The 24357-nt window shown below is 44.6% G+C and overlaps 1 protein-coding gene across 2 annotated transcripts in view; it reads left to right on the top strand.

The window, feature by feature from the left end:
* Window positions 1-22931, top strand: part of FBXO42 (F-box protein 42) — a 99206-nt gene extending 76275 nt beyond the window's left edge. For both annotated transcript variants that reach the window (XM_045475793.1, XM_045475794.1), the window contains 6 exons: window positions 12607-12760; window positions 13926-14036; window positions 15734-15830; window positions 16315-16371; window positions 17020-17136; window positions 18026-22931. In XM_045475793.1, the coding sequence (XP_045331749.1) occupies window positions 12607-12760; window positions 13926-14036; window positions 15734-15830; window positions 16315-16371; window positions 17020-17136; window positions 18026-19141 (1652 nt within the window). In that variant the 3' untranslated portion in view covers window positions 19142-22931. The remainder of the gene's footprint in view (window positions 1-12606; window positions 12761-13925; window positions 14037-15733; window positions 15831-16314; window positions 16372-17019; window positions 17137-18025) is intronic.
* The last annotated feature ends 1426 nt before the right edge of the window (window positions 22932-24357 follow it).

The following is a 24357-nucleotide window of genomic DNA, read 5'->3' as shown; positions in this document are numbered from 1 at the left end:
AGACTTCATTTTGTATGATGCTTTATCCCTATCTCCAGTGCTATTCAGATTTCTTAATTTTATTTTGTGTCCTGAGTGAAATTGCAGAAGGCTAATCTTATGTGGGGGAACACAAAAGATACTATGCTAGAGTCATTTCTGACTCCTTCCCCATGACACTATTGGTCTCTAGGAGACTCGGCAGTGCCTTGCACCAGCTCATGCCCTAGTGCTTATTATTTGGCTCTTTATTCTCTGTACAGTCAGGATTGGGCTGGTTTTTCAAGTTTTTCAGTTCTTGTGACCTTGAGGAGATTTTGTAAAGAATCTGCAGGGTGGTTGGTCTTCTAGGTGGGTGAGAATTGTGATTGGTCATTTACTAATTTGAAATATCAACTTAGGTTCTTAGAGACTACTTTAACTTTTCAAAACTTAGAAGCTACCTCTCATCTCCTTTTTGGGAAATGAACTCTTGAAATACTGCTTTAATTAATTCTTTTTCAAACAAGCAGTGTGCCTGATAATTTCCTCTGTTCCATAGTTCTCTCTAGGAGTGATTATGGGCTATTTTATATTTGATTTGTCGGCTTTTATGCTGTGTTCCTTTTTTGCCTTCTTTCCCATTTAGTAATGTTTCTGAAATTCATTGCCCAATCTTAAGTTGTTTCTTGCTGTTTTATTTACATATATGAGTTACAGCGTGGTTGCATTTTATGGAAGGAATATGTTCTCAAAGACCTCGATTGGTCTTTCTGTTTCCTGGTAAAAGGAGTGGCTGATGCCATGTGACGGTGGCTGATGCCATGTGACGGTGTGAAGTTCACTTCATTCTATCAGCTCTGACATTAGCTAGTCTTTTTTTCTTAATACTTTATTAAAACATAATTTACATACAGTAAAATGAACAAATCTTAACTTAGATTTGTTCTCTGCGCAACTCAGACTTTTTAAACTGTGTGTACACCCATGTGATTATCACCCAGATCAAGAAACAAAATACTTGTCACCTCAGAAAGTTCCCTCATGCCCTTTCATGTCAATACCACTCCCCACTGAGGTAACCACCTTCTGACTTCTAAGAGACTTGAGATTCATCTTGGTCTGTTTGAGATTCATCTGTGCGGTTGCATTTATCAGGGGTTTATTCCTTTTCGTTGCTGTGACTGTTCCGTAATGTGAATATACTACTTTTTTTTTTTTAACCTATTCTAATGTTGATGAATACTTGGGTTATTTCTGCTTTGAATATAGTTGCAGTCAACATTCTTATGTGAGTTTGTTTGTGGACATATCACTCATTTCTTACTTAAGACCTACCATGTCAACTTTAAGAAATATTCTAGGGGCGCCTAGCTGGCTCGGTCAGTAGGGCATGCAAGTCTTGATCTTGGGGTTGTAAGTTTGAGCCCCACAATGAGTGTAGAGATTACTTTTTTAAAACCTTAAAAAAAAATAAGACATATTCTAGATACAGTGAGTATCCCAGAGAATTCTCTATTCACTTAATCCTGCTCTAAGTAGAAAGATCTGATGATCTAACTAAGTATTATAGAGATTTGGGGGAGGAAAGACTGCTTGGCTAATAATTAAAGGTACTGCTCATAATTAGGGCCTCCCTACCTAAAATGATGGGAGGAATATGTTGTGAGAAGGAAGGAGACTGGTTAGTAATAACATTAAGAGCTTGGTTTTTGTGCCAGGCAAACACAGGTTTGCATCAGATCTCTGTTGCTTAGTAACCGGTGACCGTAAACAGGTTATGTAACATCTCATTTGCCTCACCTTTAGAATAGAGATGGTGATATCTACCTTTCATAGTTTTTGTTCAGATTACATGCAATACAGTATTCAGATGGAGGGAGATGTAGAATCTGATCAAGTTCAGTTTGTATATATACAGAAGTACTAGCTAGGGAGTGGAGAGTGGTCAGAAGTTATCCTCAAGTTCCCAAAGCTTGAAAAGGGATTGCCTTCATCCCTTTGTTTATTCATTTTCATGCCTTTATTTATTGAATGTTTACGCCCAGTGCTGTCCAAGCTGGGGCAGATATAGGAGTGAACAAGACGCAGGTCTGTTTGGGGGGAAGACAGCCCATAAACAAATCAGTCAATACAAAGAAAATCTAATGCACTAGGAAGAAAATTAACTGGTGATACAAGAGAGTAGACGGAGGTGTTTAAAGTAAGTTATAAACTATATCGATCCAGGACTTCTGTATGGATGGATAGATTGTTAAAGGAAATCTGATTCATGAAGAGAAAGGTAGCAAACTAATGAATTTGGATTCTGTTCACAATTTGTTACAGTTTATTTTTAATGCCAATTACATGTTTTTATTGATGATGTGCTTTTGATTAAAACGCCTATGAAGTATCTTAAATATTTTTCTGTTTTCATAGAAGGAAGGCACCCAGCGCTCAGCACTTCCATGTACTAATCTCTGTGAAGAAGGCATAGGATGTTACTTAGGCAACTACTTTCAGTTCTTTGCAATATATTACTATATTAGCTCCTTCCCGATCCCTGGACCCGTTCATAGTTAATCTATATGAGCCGGTGATTTCTCCTTGTCTCCTCTAGCCATTTGCAGTCCTAGAACAACCTGGGTCTGTGGTGGTCTCAGGACAGGTGAATGAGAGCAGAGCCTTGGGGTTCCCCTAGGAAAGGAAGGAACTCTTCCCGTTTGTTTATAAAGTTCAGATGCTGGGATTTTTCCAGGATACATACTTTTCTGAGGTGGGTATACATTATCTCCTACTGGAGAGAAGAGTGGGAAAATGTGCATAGCACAAGTCTGGGTAAAACCTCAGTCTTCCAGGGGAGAGAATATATAGATTATACCATATTTCAGTCTGGCTCTCTCCTGCCTGACTAGGATTTCCCTGTTTTGACACCAGGCCAGAAACTTTATGACTAGCAACATCGTTTTTACTTCTAAACAGAGCCACTTCAAAGAGTACCCACTCTCCAACCCCCATTAGAACTGCAATTAACAAGTTATCTGATTAAACTGACTGTGGACCTCCTCTCTTCCAGGAGAAATTGGATCAAAAGACCACTTGAAATGGTAACAAGGAACTATTATTGGGTTTTCATGCTGTTAATTTTTAGCTGATAAGTACTGCCCTATTCATCAAGTGGCCTTTCTCATGGGTTTATTTAGAAGTGAAAACAATGCCAATATGGAATTTCTTTTTTTTCTTCTTCTTTTTTTTTAACGCCTGTGGTATATGCAATCATACAGGATCTAAACTTTTCTCATGCCCATTACAAAAGTTCCTCTTGTTTTGGATGTTCCTCTTGCTTTGGATGACCCAAGGAGCGATGTTTTTAAAGTGTAGGTATAATTATAATAATGAAAATGTATGCCCTGAAGCCCAAGATCCAGACAAGCTTTTGTCTTAATATTAGTGAGTTGTTTTGATATCAATCAGTAACTTTCTGGCCATGTTACAACTGAAGAATAAAATAGGAAAAGGAAAAAAAAAAAAAGGCAGTGTAAGGGAGACACCCAGAAAAGTGTTTGCCCTCAGCCCTGCTGAGTTTGCTGAGCCCCGCTGAGCCACTTCTTATCCCACCTCATGAGGAATCTATAACCATTTGGTTTCCAGGATTGGGTTTAGTTCAGCATTTTCATAAGAAACAGTTCCTGCCCTTTAGGATAGTATAATCTTATTGGGAGAGTCTAAATGGATAATTTCAACACAATGTGCTAAATTCTGGGATTGGGGTTGATACAGTACCCTTCCCCCTCCAGGAGGCTCTTTAGCCTAGTGTGGGAAGGGATGTGCTGGCAGAGGTCCCAAAGAAAGCCATGCCTGTGCAGAAGAATTTAGTACCATGTTCTTTGTGAGTAACTGAAGTCTCTATTTTAGACTGAGTTTAAATAGCACACTTGACTAGAACCAAGTTCTGGAAAGCAGCGTAGGGATTCTGTAGAGACTTTACCAAAGAGCAACTTTGTTTCCTACTTTGTTTCTGTCAAATAAGCTCCATATACTTGTATCTTCTGAGGGTGTCTCTGTAAATGCAAAGACTTCTTGTAGTTACTGTTGGCCACATTGATGGTAAATTGAAAATGTTTTCATTATCGGGGAGAGACTGATTGCCGTTGCAGACAGAACCCCTGTGGTCTTTCCTGGAGAACATTTTGAACAGTTAGTCTTCTAGGTGTTTACAGCCCAAGATGGACTTTACACTCAGGGATTGTAAAATGTTCTTCTCAGTGTTCCTTTTGTCTCTCCATTCCTCAAATAATAAAACTGTGAAACATGGCTTTTCTTGTTTCCATGACAGAGTATTACCTATAAAACCAACAGTTTAGAGATATAAGCAGTTAAATTATAACTCCAGTAGTTTTTCTTTAAGGAATTTCTCCCCTCCTAAGTTATCGATGCCAGCCTGTCCTCTCCTGCCCTCTAGGTTTTCTAATTCAGATGCTAATATGGTGTTCTGGGAAATGCCTTTCCAAATTATTCTCTTCCTGACCTCTGAACTCTTGCTATCAAGGTCAGTTACTTCACACACTACCATAATGACAGCTCTATCAAGCCAAAGGCTTGGTCGGCTTCCCAAGACCCAGCTTGGATTCTGTCAGCAAAATGCATCTCCCCTACCCACTGTGCACACACCAGCTCAAGGCTCCTGGCTACCACAGAGAAGAAGTAGCCACACAAAAGAAACTGAGCCATTTGGTTGTTGGTCAGTCTGGTCTGTCTGGTCTTGCTTTGCCCTTGAGGCCAGTTCCGTCCTGCAGATGGAGCTTCTTTGGAGCTACCCTGAGGAAGCGAGTGTTTGCGAAGAGTGGCTGGAATGAGGTGGGACTGTGACCTGAAACCTCAGCAGTTACTCTTGAATGCCCCCTTTGGCATTGTTACTGTAAAAGATTTGAAAGCATCCTAGGGAAAACTTTTTGATTGCCAGATAAGAACCAGTTCAGAGTGGCTCAGTCAGTTAAGTGTCTGACTCTTTCTTGGTTTAGGCTTAGGTCATGATCTCGTGGTTCGTGAGTTCAAGCCCTGATTCCGGCTCTATGCTTACAGCGCGGAACCTACTTGGGATTCTTTGTCTCTCTCCCTCTCTCTGTCCCTCCCCCACGCATGCATGTGCTTGCTTGCTCTCTCTGAAAAATAAATAAACATTTTTTAAAAATCTGCAAAACAAAACATTATATTTTTGGAAGAGAGAGCAGGGGAGGGGCAGAGAGAATCCCAAGCAGGCTCTGCACTGTCAGCACAGAGCCCAACACAGGGCATGATTTCATGTTCGTGGGAGTGAGCCATGTGTAGGGTTCTGCACTGAGCGTGGAGCCTGTTTAGGATTCTCTCTCCCTCTGCCCCCTCTCCCCCACTTGTGCGCACACACGTGTGCATGCGTGCTCTCTCTGTCTCAAATTTAAAAAAATAATTAAATAATTTAAAAAAGAACCACATGGTACAACATTCTGGAATTCCATGAGCAAAGTAAAGATTTTGCCTAGTACTTCTCTTCTGGATTTATCAGTATGCTCATGAATCCCATGGTTAAATTTTTCATGCTCATAGTTGTTTTCAGACTTTACCTCCCGGAAGTCCCTAATTCCTAGTCTTAAATCTTCTGTTTTCAGAGTCATGGAGAACTATTAGCAGCTCACCTATGTCGCTATGAGTAAGTCTTAAAGTGATTTGCCTGAAAGCCAGTAGACAGAACGTGTTTTTTTTCCTTTTATTTATTTTGCAAAGTGTAACTTCAGTGACATAGAGACGAGAACGACTGGAGAATATTTGTATACTGAAAATGTGAGTGTTCTTTTCAGCACCCCCATGAGCAAAGCATTTGTCAAGGGAAGCCCACCTTGGACCCTTGTCCTTACTCTGTTCACCATAATGAAGGATTCCGTGTAGTCATATACTGAGTATGCTTAGAAAAAATTCTGCATATAGTCCACGTTAATGTCATTTTGGAGCACTATTTAAAGGCTCACTCAACGATGGTTTAACTCTACACCATGGTTCTCTAAGTCTGGTCCCCAAACACGAGCATCACCTGGAAGCTTTGTTAGAAATGTAAGTTCTAGGGGCGCCTGGGTGGCGCAGTCGGTTAAGCGTCCGACTTCAGCCAGGTCACGATCTCGCGGTCCGTGAGTTCAAGCCCCGCGTCGGGCTCTGGGCTGATGGCTCAGAGCCTGGAGCCTGTTTCCAATTCTGTGTCTCCCCCTCTCTCTGCCCCTCCCCCGTTCATACTCTGTCTCTCTCTGTCCCAAAAATAAATAAACGTTGAAAAAAAAAAATTTAAAAAAAAAAGAAATGTAAGTTCTAGGCCCCCACCCCGTACCCACTAAACAGGAAGCGCAGAGTGAGGCCCACAGTCTGCATTGTAACAAGTCCTCCACCTATTAGCAGAAGCTGGAGTTTGAGAACTAACGTTCCAGGGGAATGGTGGCTGTTGTTTAGACCATTGTAATAACATCCCAATAATATTAACAAAGACTGATCATGGTATAGAGATGTAGAAATAACTTTTTAGTCATGCATAAAATACAGGCATCCCTAATTAAAACCAGTCCTTGTTTTGTCTTGTACCCGCAGTAGAGCTGCTCTTCTAGCCCTTGGTTCTGAAACTCCAGCTGTGGGAAAGTGGCAAAGAAACCAAACCAGAATTTGGAATTGCTTCACCATTTTACCATCTTTGCAAAAGTAAACAAGAATGCCTTGTAATTCTACCACTGTCTTCCGCATGTGAGATTTCCTGATTTCATAGGAACCTTGGGAAACATCTGAACTAATGAGCAATTTTAGGGAATATTAGTTCTGTGTATAGGGTGCCTCTCTGATTATTCAGTTTCTCACAGCTGCCTTTCTGGCTCGTGCCTCGTTCAGAGATGTGCTCCATTGATCATGTCTGCTGTGTGATTAGGAGACCTTTGGTATGTTTGGGGAATGAAGCCTATGAGGCTAACCGTCGGCTCTGGGGGAACAGGCCCAAGTAACATGTCCCTCCAAGTTTGCTGGTGGGCACATTTGGTCCCGCGGTGCTCGATGAGAACCTGCATGGGAGTGACACCCTTACTTCCTCTACTTCTGTGATACAACGATTTTAGAGTCTGTCTGGAGGCTCAGTAGCCTCATTATGTTGAAGGTAGGCCAAGAAACGTCCTAATGAGTATAAAACTTTCATGTATAAGTTTTCTTGAGGGCAGGGGATTTATTTCATCATATGTCACCATGATGATGATGGGCCTTTTAACTGTGGAGGGTCTGCAAGTGTCAGAGTACCTTAGACCAGACCAGATTCCCAGTGAATCAGTCTGTGGTGTGGTAGGCAGGTGTGTGTTAATAAAAATTTATTGGGGCGCCTGGGTGGCTCAGTTCAGCATCTGACTTCGGCTCAGGTCATGATCTCACAGCTCATGAATTTGAGCCCTTCATCGGGCTCTGTGCTGACAGCATGGAGCCTGCTTGGGATTCTCTCTTCCTGTCTCTCTGCCCCTCCCTGGCTCACATTCTGTCCCTCCCCTCTCCCCCTCAAAAATAAATGAACATTAAAAAAAAAAAAAAGAAAGAAATGATAAAATTAGGGACTTTTTAGAGAGGCTTCACACTGTTGATTTTTAAGTAACAAGAATTTGGGGTGCCTGGGTGGCTCAGTCGGTTGAGCGTCCGACTTTGGCTCAGGTCATGTTCTCACAGCTCGTGAGTTCAAGCCCTGTGTCAGGCTCTGTGCTGACAGCTCAGAGCCTGGAGCCTGCTTCGGATTCTGTGACTCCTCTCTCTGCCCCTCTGCCTCTCACGCTCTGTCTCTCTCTGTCCCTCTCTCAAAAATAAATAAACATTAAAAAAACAAAAAAAATAGTAAAGTAACAAGAATTTAAAAGTATTCAATTTGCAACAAATGCAAACATTATATGCATAATTGGGGTCGCAGAAAATTTGATGCACCAGTATCTTTGACCTCTCCTTGGTGAACAATTTTATATAGAGGTTGTATGTTGAATTCTCTGCCTGCCCTCTCCTGCTGCTTCATTTGTTTTCTTATGGTAATTTTTTCCCACTTCCAAATTTAGGTGGAGGAACACAGTTAATTAACTTTAAGTGTGACCCTACTTTAGTTGGCTCAAAATGCTAAGATGTTGAAATTAAAGTGTGTATTTGTGACATGAAACAGGCCTTGGAAATACTGGATGAGGGAGTTCTCCCACTCCTTGGGATAGGAAGTAGAGGGAAGGGTTTTGGCTTTCGAAAAGCTCAAGATATTTGTGTGAAATCACTTTGGAAAGTCCTTACCTAAGATAATCCATAAGGATTGAGTTGTCATTGTCACCGGCCCCAGTTTACCTTTCCTTGGAAAGTCCCGAGGACAAATAAAGGGTCCTGTAATAGAGGTAGGGTGTGACCCGGAGCCTTGTGGAGAAAAAGAGGTCCTAAGAATAGCCTTCTGTTCAATTTACTAACCTCTCATCTACTCTGTCTCTGTGGCCTACCTAATTAATTAAGACTTAGGAAAGTGCTTTTTCAGCTTTGAAACACTCCCACCTTTTACGGTATCTGACTTGTTTACGGCATCTACTCAGAAGGAATATCTCCGTATGCATGAAGAGTGGTTTAATACAATGGCTAAGAATGAGTTTTAAATCCAGACTAAACGGATCAGAATCCTGGCTTCACCACTTATTAGTTCTATGACCTTGGGTAAACTATTTATACGAGCTGTGCCTCTGTATTCTCATCTGTAAAATGGGAATAAAACTAGGAGTTTGGGGGAAGAATTAAATTAGCTTATACATGCAAAGCACTTAGGTGCCTAGCATATGATACATGCTTAATAAATATTAGTCATTATCATTAGTTGTAATTGCAATTTCTCTTAACAATCAAGTCATGTGGGGCACCTGGGTGGCTCAGTCAGTTAAGCCTCTGACTCTTGATTTCCGCTCAGGTCGTGGTCTCATGATTCATAATGGGTCCGCTGACAGCCTGCTTGGGATTCTCTTTCTCTCTCTGTCCTTTCTGCTTGCTCTCTCGCTGTCTCCTGTGTGCGCGTGTTCTTTTTCTCAAAATAAATAAATAAACTTTAAAAAAAGTAGGAAAAAGTCAAGTTACCCGTCCATTCCCACCATCCCCATAGCCCCTAAAACACGGACACGCTGTCAGTTGCTACTTTCAGTTTCCACCTAATAAAGCATGGGCGTTGATTGTTCCAAGACAAATAAAGAGCCACCGAATTTTTTTTAAGGTTTATTTATTTTTGAGAGAGTGCGAGCAGGGGAGGTACAGAAAGAGAGGGGGACAGAGGAGCTGAAGCTGGCTCCGTGCTGACAGCAGAGAACCTGATGCAGGGCTCAAACTCACACATCATTAGATCATGACCTGAGCCACCCAGGTGCCCCCAGAGCCGCATGATTTTTAATTACTACATACTGGTTTTTTATATGGATATTTCTTGGTCTACTTTAACACTTTAAATGAGCATCTTTGTATCTATTTCTTTTTTCATTTTGCCCAGCTATCATTAGATTAATCCTTAGAAATGGAATTACTGATTGAAAGTATATGCACTTAAAATTTTTTGATATAAATTTGATACAAGTGTTCAACGAAAAGTTCTGTTTGGGGGCGCCTGGCTGGCTCAGTCAGTTGAGCATCCGACTCTTGATTTCAGCTCAGGTCATGATCCCAGGGTTGTGGGATCAAGCCCTGTGTTGGACTCCTTGCTGGCCATGGTGCCTGCCTGAGATTCTCTCTCCTTCTCTCCCTCTCCCCTGCTTTCTCTCTCTCAAGAAATAAAATAAATTCTGTTTGGTTGTTTCCGTGTCTTCTAACTTAATTAATTAATTTTTTTAAAGTAAGCTCTAGGCCCAACGCGGGACTTCACCTTACAACCCTGAGATCAGTAGTCCATGCGCTCCGCCGATGGAGCCAGCCAGGTGCCCCTGATTGTTTCCATGTTTTGCTGTTATTCTTTTAAGCTTTTATTTAATTTCCGGTTAGTTAACATACAGTGTATGTAGTATTAGTTTCAGGTGCATAATATAGTGATTCAGCGTTTCCATACAGTACCCTCTGCTCATCACAAGTGTGCTCCTTAATCCCCTCTCACCTAGTTAACCCATGCCCCTGCCCACCTTCCCTCTGGTGCCATCAGTGTGTTCTCTACAGCTACGAGTCTGTTTGTTGGTTTCTTTTTCCTTTTGCTCATTTGTTTGTTTGTTTGGTCTTTTTTTTTTTTTTTTTTTTTTTTTCTCCTGTTGATTACCTTTTTTTTTGTTTGTTCGTTTGTTTTGTTTTTAAATTCAAGTTAGTTAACATACAGTGTAGTATTGGTTTCAGGACTAGAACCCAGTGATTCATCACTTACATAGAACACCCAGTGCTCATCCCAACAGGTGCCTTCCTTAATACCCATCACCCATTTAGCCCATTCCCCCCAGCAACCCTCAGTTTGTTCTCTGTATTTGACTCTCTTAAGGTTTGCCTCTTTCTCTGTTTTTATCTTATTTTTCCTTCCCTTCCTCTGTGTTCATCTGTTTCTTAAATTCCACATATGAGTGAAATCATGTGACACTTGCTTTCTCTGACTGATTTCACTTAGCAAATAATACACTCTGGTTCCATCCACGTTGTTGCAAATGGCAAGATTTCATTCATTTTGATCACCAGGTACTATTCCATTGTGTGTGTGTGTGTGTGTGTGTGTGTGTGTGTGTGTGCGCGCGCGCACACCCCATATCTTCTTTATTTGTCACTCTCTGACTTATTTTGCTTAGCATCATACTCTCTAGCTCCATCCATTTCATTGCAAATGGTGCTGTTTTACTTTATACACTTGATTTTAAAAGCCAGGATTTCCAGTATTTCAAGTCCAAACCCAGATTTTAGTCTGGTAGGTTTTTTAAGCTTTTCCCAACTTTTTCATAGTATTTACGAGTTCCAAGGTAAGGGTACGAACTTGAAGCTTTGTTTGATATTTCACAAATTAAATAATTTGGGGATAATACTAACATTTTAACTAGACCAATGTATTAGTTAGGTTTTCTCGTTGGTCTAGGAGGCTTCCTCCCGGGAAGGCAAAAAGTTTACCCCAGAAATCACAAGACTCTGTGAAGGACAATAGCCCCCTTAGTCATGATACCTGGGGGGTAGGAGGGTAGCAAGAGCCAACTCATGCAACACCTCAGCCAGTATGACCTCAGTCTGTGCTGCCGATTGACAGGAGAATCATTCCTAGAGAAGACTCATTTCTGTGGTCAGATCCTGTCTGGATTGGTGTCTGTTCTATTAGGAAAGTATTCAGAATAGCTGATGCCACATCGTACTCTGAGATGCCCACTCCATATTCTGAGAATTGGTACCTTCTCATTACCTGGTAAGTTACTCTTAAGTTGGATCCCAAGAAGACCATCACTCCGCTTTTTCAGCCTTGAGACTTTGTCATCAACACCGTGTCCCCAAAAACCCTTTGCTGAAGGGGAAGGCACCTCTGTCTCCCGGAATGGGAGCACCTCCGCTGCCATGAGGTTAATACACTGTTGGGATTCCTTCTGCTGATGATTTTTGTCTTTTTTAAGGGACCCTGCAGCTTTAACAATTTTTTTTCTTGAATATTAGTATTTACTGACACCTGGGTACATATGTACATATTTACGTATGTATTGAGACAAATTTCTTTGGTCTTAAGCAAACTAAAGCAAACTTACTCTGGCATGCAGAGTAAGAGGTTGGGAGAACTAGCAGTTGTTACATAAATGCAGAAAGGGCTCTGAAAGATCATGCTCCTGTGTGACATTTGTTATCCATAAGGTTTTCTAGCATAAGCCACATTTTTGTTGTTCCAAAGTTTGGTCAGCAAAGCTCACAGATCCAGCCTGGAGGGCCTTCATAGCCACCATTGGTACCGTGGCCTACATCTTCACTGGAATGTCTTCATACTGCGCCTGAAATTTCGCCCCCATTTGTGCTAGTGAAGCCCACAGTTAGAGGCCTAGAGGCCACTATGCTAACAAATGAGAACTGCGTGCCTCCCTTTTTACCTGTGTTGGGTAACAGCAGTTATTGTATATTTTAAGTTGCATCCAGGAACTAGCCTGTATATGTACTCCTTGATCTGTTATTTTCTTTCCTTTGTTATGTCTGTTAAGCTTATTAAAGGGATGGGCAGGAGAGTCAACATTTATTGAGCACCTACTAGGTGCCAGGCACTGTGCTGTGTGCTTCAGATGTATTATTTAATACCCAAAACAGCCTTATGAGATAGGTACTCTCATCCCTCATTTCAGGTAAGCAAACTAAGTAACTTTCCTCTAATTCAGGTTTCTCTGTTTTAATTATAAAAGATGTATAAATTGATAGTGATATTGTAATAGTTGATGTAGCTATTGATGGTAGCTACACTTGTGTTGAGCTTAGCATAGTGTATAAACTTGTGGAATCACTATGTTGTAACATTGTGTGTCAACTATACAAAAAAAAAATGTATAAATTGGTGATGGTTTTCTGTCAGACCTGCAAACCAGTTTTGTCTCTGCCTTTCCCTTATGTTTTATGGTATAGGTTCCCCTTTTGTGACTCTTCCAGGGAATGGTCATATGTAGACAACCTCCCTACAGCTTGTGAGACCCTGAATCCTGACGATGGTGTTATTGACTTTCCTAGGGTCCTATCCTTCCCCTAAAGCTGGGGCAACTCTGGTCGTGTACAAGGACCTGCTGGTGCTGTTTGGTGGCTGGACGCGGCCAAGCCCTTATCCCCTACACCAACCAGAGAGATTCTTTGATGAAATACATACTTACTCACCCTCTAAAAACTGGTAAGCCACAAAGATAAGATTCTTCCAATCTGGAATAAAAGATTTTAGATAAATGGATTCCTGGGGTGCCTGGGTGGCTCCGTCAGTTAAGCGTCTGACTCTTGATTTCAGCTCAGGTCATGATCTTGCCATCCTGAGATCCAGCCCCTCCTTGGGCTCCACTCTGGGTTCCTCACTGGGCATGGAGCCTGCTTAGGATTCTCTTTCTCCTTCTGCCCCTCCGCTGCTTGTGCGCACGCGCTCTCTCTCTCTCTCTCAAAATTAAAAAAAAAATATACACACACACACACACACACACACATTTTTATATATACATACATATATGAATAAGTGAATCTTTTCTGTGACCAGGAATGGACTCTTTTCCAGGAAAAAAATTTACATATGCATAGATTTTGCTGACAGTTTCAGAGAGTTTACAGGACCCCCTGAAAACCTAAAGCTAAGGGGTGTCCGGCTGGCTCAATCGGTAAGAGCACGTGACTCTTGCTCTCCAGGTCGTGAGTTCAGGCTGGTAGAGGTTGGGTATAGAGCTTACGTTTTTAAAACATTTTTGTTGTTGTTGTTGTTGTTAAGTTTAGAGAAAAGGTTAAAAATTTTTTGAAAGAAAAAGAAACTGAAGCTGTGAACCTTTATTCATAAAAGTAGAAGAGATTTATTCCTCTTCCTAGAGAAATGAATGTGCCAGTTGGAGAATAGTTCTGGCTGGTAAGTCCCCAGGTGTGCTGTGGATTCAGATGATTCGTTGTTCCTTCTGTGTCCCCAAGACTGACTCCTGACTCTTTTTCCTTTGTTCTTGGAACAGACTACTTAGTACAGGGCTCTCGGTAGCTGCAGCTGATCGGGCCTGTAGAAGGAAGTACAGGTGATGCTCCTTTAGCACACTAGCCTGGAGCGGCGAAGAGCCATGATGGCTTCCCTGGTCCTCTCTCCACTCAACCTCCAAGCCATACACACTGAGAACTTGAAAGTGAATATAGCTTTAGCAGGTTTCTAAGAAGGGCATAAATACCTTCTGCCATCCTCCACTTACTATCCTACCAGGATCTCTACTGAAGGTGATAGAATCGTCGCGTCAAGTGGATACTGACTTACTGCTGCCACCTGAAACACATACGACCAGGTGGTGCTGACGTCTTGGCTTCTTTCTGTCTTTTTATATTAGGTGGAACTGCATTGTGACAACCCATGGGCCACCTCCCATGGCTGGCCATTCCTCCTGTGTGATAGATGATAAAATGATTGTCTTTGGTGGCTCCTTAGGATCCCGGCAAATGTAAGTACATTTGGTTTGCTGACTATCAACCTGAAGGTAAATACTCCTGGGAATAACAGGTCAGAAGCGTGAACTAGTCAGGTTCGTATTCCTGAGCATGGTTCTAATTAATCCAACCACGTGTTGCTTCCTAGCATTCCAGTTGTTGATCCCCTCATCATAGAGCAATACATTGGAAACCTTCCTCCATAAAGTCAGAGCTGTGTAGGATCTTTTTATTTGGTATGTGGTTCATTCGGTGGGATCAAATTCTGAGATAGCCTCCACCTTGTCTGTTTCTACCTGTGCTTACGGAAGGCTACTGTCCAAGAAGCACAGGGTGCTTTTACCTGCTCTCCTTTGTGAGCCCGCCTGTGCCCTTTTGGGCTTTAGAGGAGAGAGCTAGATTGACAGGACTGGTGAAAATGGTTCCTTCTCCAGATAGGATGGGTTGGGGGAGTGGGTAGGAGCAAGAAATCTGTCAGGTCTGATACACCCACTATCCTCATCATCTCTGGCCATGACTCAGTAGCTCAGGCCAACATCAAGAGCCAGAGCCATCCATCTGAATCCCTCTTTATCTGGTTTGGTGGTAGCTGCAGTAGTGGTCATTTTCCCTGTGCTCTGAAAGGCAGGTTGATGGGCTGTCAGCAGTAAAACCATTCCAGACCCAACCCTGTTCCCTGTCAGGCAGCGTACCCCACATCTTCCTGTTTTAAAACAGTTGATGGGGCGCCTGGGTGGCGCAGTCGGTTAAGCGTCGGACTTCAGCCAGGTCACGATCTCGCGGTCCGTGAGTTCGAGCCCCGCGTCAGGCTCTGGGCTGATGGCTCAGAGCCTGGAGCCTGTTTCCGATTCTATGTCTCCCTCTCTCTCTGCCCCTCCTCCGTTCATGCTCTGTCTCTCTCTGTCCCAAAAATAAATAAACGTTGGGAAAAAAAATTAAAAAAACAAAAACAAAAAACAGTTGAGACACCGCGAGCTGCCCTTCAGCTGAGACAGTTTAGGGCTTTACGGTATTAGAGTTCTTATTCCATGTTCCTCTATGTGAATGAACGACCTTAGCAAGATGACTGTAAAATAGAGACTGCCTTCCTGGAGTCTGTCCTTGCCGTACCGGTCCCTTGGGGGTTGGAGATGCCAGTTTGTCCTTGATAAAACTGCAAATCTCATTAGCCACGGTGAAATTAATTTGTATAGCCAGAATTGACAAATCTTTATCTCCTAGACAATGATAGAGCTACTTTTTGCATCAGTTTTTTTCTCTTCCTTGTGGCTTTTGCTTTTGAAAGACTGTATCTTGACCAGTAGCTGTTGCCAATTAAACTTCCAACGAAAATTCATTCTTACTTTAGATACTAGTATGTCGCTGTAGGTTTGACTCAAAAGAGGACTTACGGGTCAGTGGGAAGAACAAAGGTTTGAAGTTCTTGAGGTGGGTTCCAGGGAAAGAAGGGGAAGAAAAATATAATTTAAGATGGCCTCAGCATGGCACTTTGCTAGGCATCTTTATAAATGTGACTTCAAGGGGCACCTGGCTGGCTCAGTTGGTAGAGCATGCAACTTTTGATCTCAAGGTTGTGAGTTCCGGCCCCATGTTCAGCATGGAGCCTACTTAAAAATAATAATAAATAAAATATCAATGTAACTTCATTTATATCAGCTCTGGGGTCCCTGGTGGCTTCTGACTCCTTCATTCTCCTGTCCTTATCTTATAGGAGCAACGATGTCTGGGTCCTTGACCTCGAGCAGTGGGCGTGGTCCAAGCCGAACATCTCCGGCCCCAGTCCTCATCCTCGAGGTGGCCAATCTCAGGTGCTCAGGAATTAAAATAACTATTCAGCAAACACTGTAGCATCTTCCTGTTAGGATGGGAAAGGGAGGAGGGAGTCAGGTAAGATGCCAACATGCATAAGCCAAAGAGACTTTGTCGTTCTTTTTTGCTGGTATTTATTTTTCAACTTCTAATGGGTTGTATTAATTTTTAGTGGCTTTATATTATGCCTCTCCCCAAAGCATTTACTTTGCTATTTCATTTCTCAAGAGAACCCTGCATTTTATGTGGTTGGTACGCTCATTTTAATGTTTGATCAACAAAGGATATATCCATTCAGGTGAATCATCAGTAATTTGCCCCCAGACATCAGAATTAACATGGTTTGGGGAGACTGGAGAGCTTACGATGACTAGAATACTCTCATTTGGGATCTGGGTAGGCTGTTTTCATATACCACTGATGCGTAGGAGGTCAGGTGCCTGTGTCTTTGTAGTTTTATTTTAAATGTCTTCCTCTCCCCAGATTGTCATAGATGATGCAACTATCTTAATCCTTGGAGGGTGTGGCGGTCCCAACGCTGTGAGTATTGCTGGTGTGGCATATTCCGATGCACACGTTGCTGAGTGTTCGAAACTTGTTTCCCTGTGTCACCTTGTAAGCAGTTATAAGACCATTTCCACATTTGTACTTAGAGAATACGTTTTCACTTTGGGTATATATATAACCTTTGTATTTTCTGGCTGAGATCTGCTTTTTGTTTTTGTTTTTTGGAGGGGGGTGAGGTGCTTTTAATCAGAGATGTTCGTCTCTTAAATATTTGTATATTCTCCCTACTCCTGCTTCCTCTTTTAGGCTGTAATGCTGCTGTCATGTTTCTGGGAGGAGTGGGACAGAAAAACAGTTTACATGGAATTTATTTAAGAATGCAGATTCAGAAAGTCATGGATATGTATTATTTACGCCACCTACACACGCGCTGTACCACAGGCAAAATTTAGAACCACTTAAAATTCATTCGTAGGTCCCAAGCACAGTTTCATATTTCCAGGCCAGTGGTGGTATATGAATAAATGAAGGGGCATGAATGAATGGCTAACCAAAAATTTTGCTCTTCTGAAGAGCCCACACACTCTCTAGACCAAACAGCATGGCTTTGAGATTCCAACTGTGTGTGTGTTTTGTGACCTGTACCACACCTGAGCCCTCCTGTCGGTCCTTCTCTTACAGCTCTTCAAGGATGCTTGGTTGTTGCACATGCATTCAGGCCCCTGGGCCTGGCAGCCACTCAAGGTAGAAAATGAAGATCATGGGGCCCCAGAACTGTGGTGCCATCCAGCTTGCCGGGTGAGCAGAGGACTGACAGGCCAGTGAGAGGGACGTCCTAACTGTAGGGCCACATTAGCTCGTCAGACTTCCAAGCAAATTTGTATAGAAATGAAAAACACCTTGACATCATAAAAGAAGTGGGCATTAACCATAACTCCTTGGGCATTCCTCATATATGAACCTTTAGATGAGAAACCTGTGTGGGCCCCACTGATCCTTTTTTTTTTTCTTTTAAGTGTATTTATTTATGTAATCTCAACACCCAACGTGGGGCTCGAACTCACAACCTCAAGATCAAGAGTAGCACATTCTCCTGACCGACCTAGCCAGGCGCTCCCCACCCCACCCCATATACCCCACTGATCCTTTTAGTGCTAGCTTTTTTTTTTTTTTTTTTTTTTAACGTTTATTTATTTTTGAGACAGAGAGAGACAGAGCATGAACGGGGGAGGGTCAGAGAGAGGGAGACACAGAATCTGAAACAGGCTCCAGGCTCTGAGCTGTCAGCACGGAGCCCGACGCGGGGCTTGAACCCACGGACCGTGAGATCATGACCTGAGCCGAAGTCGGCCGCTTAACCGACTGAGCCACCCAGGCGCCCCTAGTGCTAGCTTTTTAAGCATCTCTTTGTCTATGAACCTTTCTTCAGGGTCCCCAAACCAAAACTGATTCCTCCCTCCACCCCTCCCCTGTCCTGTACATACAACTCTAATGGTAACACCTGTCACGCTCCAGCAAAAATGATCCTCATGTCTATCTCCCCTTCTAGCCTAGAAGGCAGACTCCATTATTTTCATCTTGGTGTCTCAGGTACCTACAAAATGCCTGGCCTCCCCAGATGCTCATGATCAAATGTTTGCCGTTGAGACGAATGATCAGAACTGAGCACAGGTCTTTTGTCTTCCAGGTGGGGCAGTGCGTGGTGGTCTTCAGTCAGGCTCCTAGCGGGAGAGCCCCACTCAGCCCAAGTTTGAACTCTCGCCCATCACCTATCAGCGCCACTCCTCCAGCCCTGGTTCCCGAAACCCGAGAGTACCGCTCTCAGTCTCCAGTAAGGAGTATGGATGAAGCTCCTTGTGTTAACGGCCGCTGGGGAACTCTGAGGCCCAGAGCTCAAAGGCAGACCCCCTCAAGTTCCCGGGAAGGGAGCCTGTCCCCAGCCAGAGGAGATGGCTCCCCCATCCTCAATGGTGGGAATTTGTCTCCAGGAACAGCAGTGATTGGTGGCTCTTCCTTGGACAGCCCTGTGCAGGCCGTGTCTCCTAGCACTCCATCTACCACTGACGGATATGACCTCAAAATGGGACTTTCTTTGGCCCCCCGACGAGGGTCACTACCAGATCAGAAAGATCTGAGGTTAGGATCAATAGATCTGAATTGGGATCTGAAACCCACTTCGAGTAGCAATCATATGGATGGTGTGGACAACAGGACAGTTGGGGGAAGCACGAGACACCCTCCCGAACAGACGAATGGTGTGCATACCCCACCACACGTGGCCAGTGCCCTTGCAGGGGCTGTCTCCCCTGGTGCCCTGCGTCGGAGCCTAGAAGCCATCAAAGCAATGTCATCCAAAGGCCCCTCAGCGTCCACAGCACTAAGTCCTCCTCTGGGGTCTTCTCCAGGCTCCCCCGGGAACCAGAACCTGAGCAGTGGAGAAACAGTGCCCGTCCCTCGCCCAGGGCCTGCCCAAGGGGATGGGCATTCCTTACCTCCCATTGCCCGCCGCCTGGGCCACCACCCTCCGCAGTCCCTGAATGTTGGCAAACCTTTGTACCAGAGTATGAACTGCAAGCCCATGCAGATGTACGTGCTAGACATTAAAGACACCAAGGAGAAGGGGCGGGTCAAATGGAAAGTATTTAATAGCAGTTCTGTGGTCGGACCTCCTGAAACCAGCCTGCACACAGTGGTACAAGGCAGGGGCGAACTCATCATATTTGGAGGACTCATGGACAAGAAACAGAATGTGAAGTACTATCCAAAAACAAACGCCTTGTACTTTGTGCGAGCAAAGAGATAATATGTTCTAAACCCCCTTCCCTTTCTGTGGCTTTTAATTTTCCAGTGTGCAAGCATTTGGACTGCGAATTGGGAAAACAAAGGACAGAATTACCCCATAAACCAAACCCCCAGTTCCCAACCTCACTCACTGCAGGCTGGGGTCAAACCTCCATTACGAAAAAAATTATATATAAATATATAAATATATATTATATAGCCAACTGTGTTTACAGAGAAGGAGAGGTCTCCGTCCTGGTTCAGATCAAATTGTTGCTGTGTTTTAGCAGAGGCTCGGCTGCCTTTTTCTACATTGCTGGTAACTAGACCAAGAATTTAGGGAACAGACTAATGTCAGAACGTAACCTAAGGCAACTGAAGAGCCCCCATAAGTCCTTACGTGGCCTTCTTGGAGTTAGAGAAAGAAAGAGCGTGTGTAAGGTACACAGGTGGAGGCTCCAGACCCACGAGCTCCAGGAGCTGGCAGGGGGAAAGGAGCCTGTAGAGAACTGTTCCTCCCTTCCCTTGAAAAGCACAGAGGACCCGAGCGGTAATGCCCTCTGCCTGGCCCCGTTCTGCCCTCGTGACTGAGGAGAGTTACCCAGCCGGGAATTCTTTTCCACATGTGTGTGCCAGGATCACCATGAGACGATGTTTATGCAGACACGCCTGTCCACCTAGTGTCCACTGGTCTTTTGCGTGCTCCCTCTGTGTCTCAGAAAAAACATTTTGGTGTCTGATTTTGGAATTTTCTGACAATCGTATTTGATTGCAAGTTGCCAAAAACCACATTTGTTCCCTTAAAACTTGATCCTCAGAGGCTGCCTTTTTCTTTTCTTTTTTTGGGGGGGGTGGGGGGGGCATATGTGGATTTTTTTTTTTTAAGCCCTAAAAGCTTTCTCATTTTCTGTTTCTCTTACAAAGCTAAGGTGCCCAGGGAAATCTCTTAGAGATATTTCTTTTCTGGAACCCTTTCTCTGGTATCACTTAGGAGGCTAGTAGGGAATTCCAAGATGCCAGTATCATGAGAAATCCTTGAAGCATCAAAAAATACTGTTTTTTCCCTTTGGGGCTTGTTTTTACTTCCAGAGCACATGGGGCCCACCCGTCCATATTCATGCAGTGTGGAAATTGATCCTGGAAGGAAATCCTAGTAATAGCTCCTTCTAGAAATGATTTTTGCCCTTGTCGTGACATGCGTTTTTCTGCCTGGCTGTTGAGTGGTGGTTGGGTTGAGCATCATGTGCTTAACGTCTTTGCAAGGCTGACCTCGGGAGCAGCCCCTCCTTTGTGATTGTGCTGTTCACGTATGACACAAATAAGGTTTGGGTTTTTATTTCACGCCATTTCTGAGATAAAGTGCAACCAACTGGAGCATGTCTTTGGTTGACGTAGGAAGTTACAAGTTTACCAATCTTCTTGGAAGTTACCAGTCTCTAAACCATGGGCTGGACGTAGGAGATGTTAGAATAAAGTCAAATGTCACCACTTAAATGTGGATTCTTGGTGATTTCTCATCAGTGCAAAGAGGATTTTTACTGTGCCCTTAGGATTTGAATTTCAAAACATTGCATTTCCCATCTTTCACACTCCCCTTTTTCTTGTTAGCATTTCCCAAGCACAAGCCTGCTACAGCTGGCCCTGGGTCCTGGCTCTCGGCCAGCACTTAGCAGTCTGTCTGATAAGTGTGTTTTCTCCTATTACATCATGTTGAATTCTTTCCCCTGGCCATTAGCTTTTACAATGTGGTCTTGGTGGGAAAGCCCCTGTGGTGCCAAGCGCAGGAAGGGGCCAGCTCGCAGGGAGAGGTCTGTGTTCCAGAAACTGTTCCATGTGCTCCCTTAGATGAGGAAACTACCAAGCCTACTTGCTGTGGTGTGCACCTACTCACAGCTCAGCACTTAGCTTTCCAGACTCCTCGCTCTTGGGCTGTTGCCGGTCCTTCTTTGGCAAAGACTGTTAGACCATGTGGGGTCCTTATTCACAAGATAAAGCAGCCTGTGAGATTAGATACTACACTATTGCCATTGCTGAACCTTGTTTATGACGTTGCACTTGTGCATGGACAGCATCTCCTAACTCAGTTCCTATTGAAATATAAAGTATTTGGAAGCCTGAAAGTTCAGACTCTCAACTTGGTGATCATTCCCTTTGTCCTGTGGCCTCCCTGAGCCAGCTGTTAGCTTGTGGATTCCCTCCGTTTTCCCCAAACAGGGAGGCAGTGGAGATGATGATGCTCTTAGAAAGTAACCAGCTCCTCGGCACTCCGTGGCATCCAGTATTGTCTACACCGCTCCGAACCAGGCTGTTGACAGCTCCTTAAGAAAAATCTGCCTCATCCGCACCCGGTGGTGTTGGTCTCGGTGGCTCCTGGGCGCTGTGGGCAGATACCTTAGGAGAGCGACTCGACACAGTCAAGGCGATTGTGTCCTCAGGCCCTTGTGAAGCCGCACGCGCGCGCGCTGGGACTCCAGGCGTCTCGGCTGCGGAGAGCATTCTTCCAGCCCCCCGGGGGTGCTTCCGCCAGGTCACATCTAACCACAACTCTGGTTTTGACATGACGCCAGTTTTGTCTTAAAATTCACTGAGAAAAAGGAGACAATTTCTTAAGCCTTCAGGACCACCTAAATTAGCAACTATTTATCAGTATTTAAGTATTTAAAATACATTTTGTTTCTACTTGAAGCTTTAACCCCTTCCATTCCTGCAAGTGTGCCTTTGTGAGCCCCATGTCCTGTCCGCTTCATCGGCCACCCTGCTGAGACTCTCACGTGAGAGTCTTGGTGTCTTCCTTGCCTCTTGGACGGAGCTTCCCTTAACTCACTTTACAGGCTGGGCAGCAGAGAGGGTTCTGTGTTTTCGTTCACATTTGTACTAATGTGGATGGTGGGCTGCATAAACACCCCTTCATCCCCCCCAAATAGTATATTTTAGGAGCACAAATGAGGTGTTGAAACAAGCTTAAATTTAGTTGTAATACTAGGCTCACTCTCCTTCCAGCCTTCATGCGGATTGATCTGATTTTAATGTTTGAGTTCTGTATCAAGAGCTAAAACCATGAACTATCCTAGGAACTGTGTTGGAACTCTTTAGAGAAAAGAAGAAGAGGAGGCTGAAAGAAAACCAGCTTGAGAAGTCTTGACTTTGGAGAACAGAAAGCCACCAGCTGTTGGAGGACAGAGGGCTACTTCCTGTCCTCTGACTTTATCTTTCTGTGTTTCCGTCTGCGTTGCTTCTTTCCTTCCCCGTAAAAGTGATGTTCCTGGTGGGTTTGTCTGTCTGTCCTTGTCCTTGTGGTGATCCTGGCATGGTGATGTGCTCTGCTTTGCGTTGTCTGTGCTCTCTTACCAGTGCACGAGTCAGTGGGGAGGATCTGAATACCCCCAGGGGCAAGGAAGCCGAACTCTGAGGCCTGCATCCCGCGCAGCCTCCCCGCGAAGTGCAGAAGGCATGTTCTGCACGGTCACCAGTAAGTGGCTCCCTCTCACTCTGTCCCTTGTCAAGTGAGAGCAACCCCTAGGTGTTAACTCCACCCCTGCTCTCTTTCCTTCGCTCTGCTCCCCTCCCACCAACCAGGGTACATGTCAGCGCACACCCATCGTGCCCTGGCGAAGCTGGTGCTGTGAGTGAGGTTTCCCTGCAACTCAGGGGTCCCAGGTGGCTTCCCCTGAGATGGTCATCTTAGGCACGTAACAGTGTAGGAATGAAAAGTGGACTTCACTAATATCTAAATCTCTGTCTGTTTCATTTTTTGTTAAGGTTTTCCCTGATGACTTTTTAGCAATTTAACAAATAAAACAAAACGGACAGAATTGTCTTAACTGTTTTATTAGTAGAAAAGGAAGAAGAAAGAAAGCTGTAGTAGCAAGCAGTTGAGGTTGGAGACGGAAGTCGAAAGCAGGGTAGTTGGGAGACTCCCTCCTCCTCTGGGAGGGGTGTGTTTTGGGGTTGAGGTGGAGAGCTGCCCTTCCCCAGGGACAGCTCCATTTAACAATGACGCGGCTCCCTCAGTCCTGCTTGAAGGACTTGGTGTTTCAGAGCCTCAGTTACTACCCTGTGGTGCACACCTAAGAGAGGTGATCAGCTTGGAGCGGAGGCCCCGGGGACCAGGACAACAGCCACCCCGTCACTGGCCTCCTGGGCAAGACGAGGACACGGAGCCCTTGGATCTTGGGACATAATCGCAGATGGTGGTGAGAAGCAGGCCTGTGGCTCTAGAGGCCTCTGACCTGATCTCGCCTTCCCCCTGTTAGTACTTCCCCTTGGATACAGGTTTCCTCATCTGTAATTTTAGTTGTTTTTATCTGAAAGGATCGTGAGGGTGAACCGAAGTTGAATACGAAAGCACTAGCACAGGCCCTGGCACACGGCGAGAGCTCGTTAGGTGGTGGGTGGTGTTTGTAATTAACCCTTGAGAAAAATACAGGATCGTGAAGGAGAGGGTTGGGCTCGTTGTGTAAACCATCACGAGCGTGCCCCTGCTGAGGATTATGCGTGTCTGTGGTCGTCCGGGTCATCTTTTAGATGTCACCGTGAGAACCTCTGGGGCTTTTGCCTCTCGAGAGCAGTAAGTAGCAGCTGCTGCCATCAATCAGGTCAGAACTGTCTCATCGTTTAATCTCCCTTCCGGACTTCATTCTGCGGTGTGCTCGTTGAATTCTGCCTCCGGCACGTGAGGTGTCCTTCTGCCTGGTTGCAAGGGCGCACTTGGTTGGCTCCCAGTTTGGAAGTGTCGATTAGGGACCGACGACACGAGTCTGCCCGGTTGTGTGGGGGCCTGGGAGGAGACAGGCACCACCAGGGCAGGGGGCTGCCCCAGTGCTGAAGCCACCTGCCAGATCCTCACACCCACGGGCCTTTGGGCCGAGCACCAGCACGGGCTTTTCGTTCAGCGGTTACTGTACCAACTTTGTCCCAGGTTCAGGTGCTGTGGAGCTGCGGCTGTCATCCCGTCTGCACGTTTGTGTTTCCCAAGCTGTGGGGTGAACCTTCCACCTCTAACAGCAGGTGGTCTGATGCTGTCTGTTCGTTTACCATACTTTAAGGCGGATAGCAAACTACAGCATGGTCTGGGGAAGGGCCCTGGGGTACAAATGGCCCAGCACCACGTGCTGGCTGCTACTGAATTGGCAAGGGGTAGCATGATTGTTCTGAATTCTGTCACAGTCGCCCTGCGGACGGGTTGGACTTGTCCCTGGTGGGTCTGTTGGGCTGAACAAGGTCCGGCGGGTAGAAGCT

This window comes from Leopardus geoffroyi, chromosome C1, assembly GCF_018350155.1.
Source record: "Leopardus geoffroyi isolate Oge1 chromosome C1, O.geoffroyi_Oge1_pat1.0, whole genome shotgun sequence".
NCBI lineage: Eukaryota > Metazoa > Chordata > Mammalia > Carnivora > Felidae > Leopardus > Leopardus geoffroyi.
This window is presented reverse-complemented; position numbering and strand designations above follow the sequence as displayed.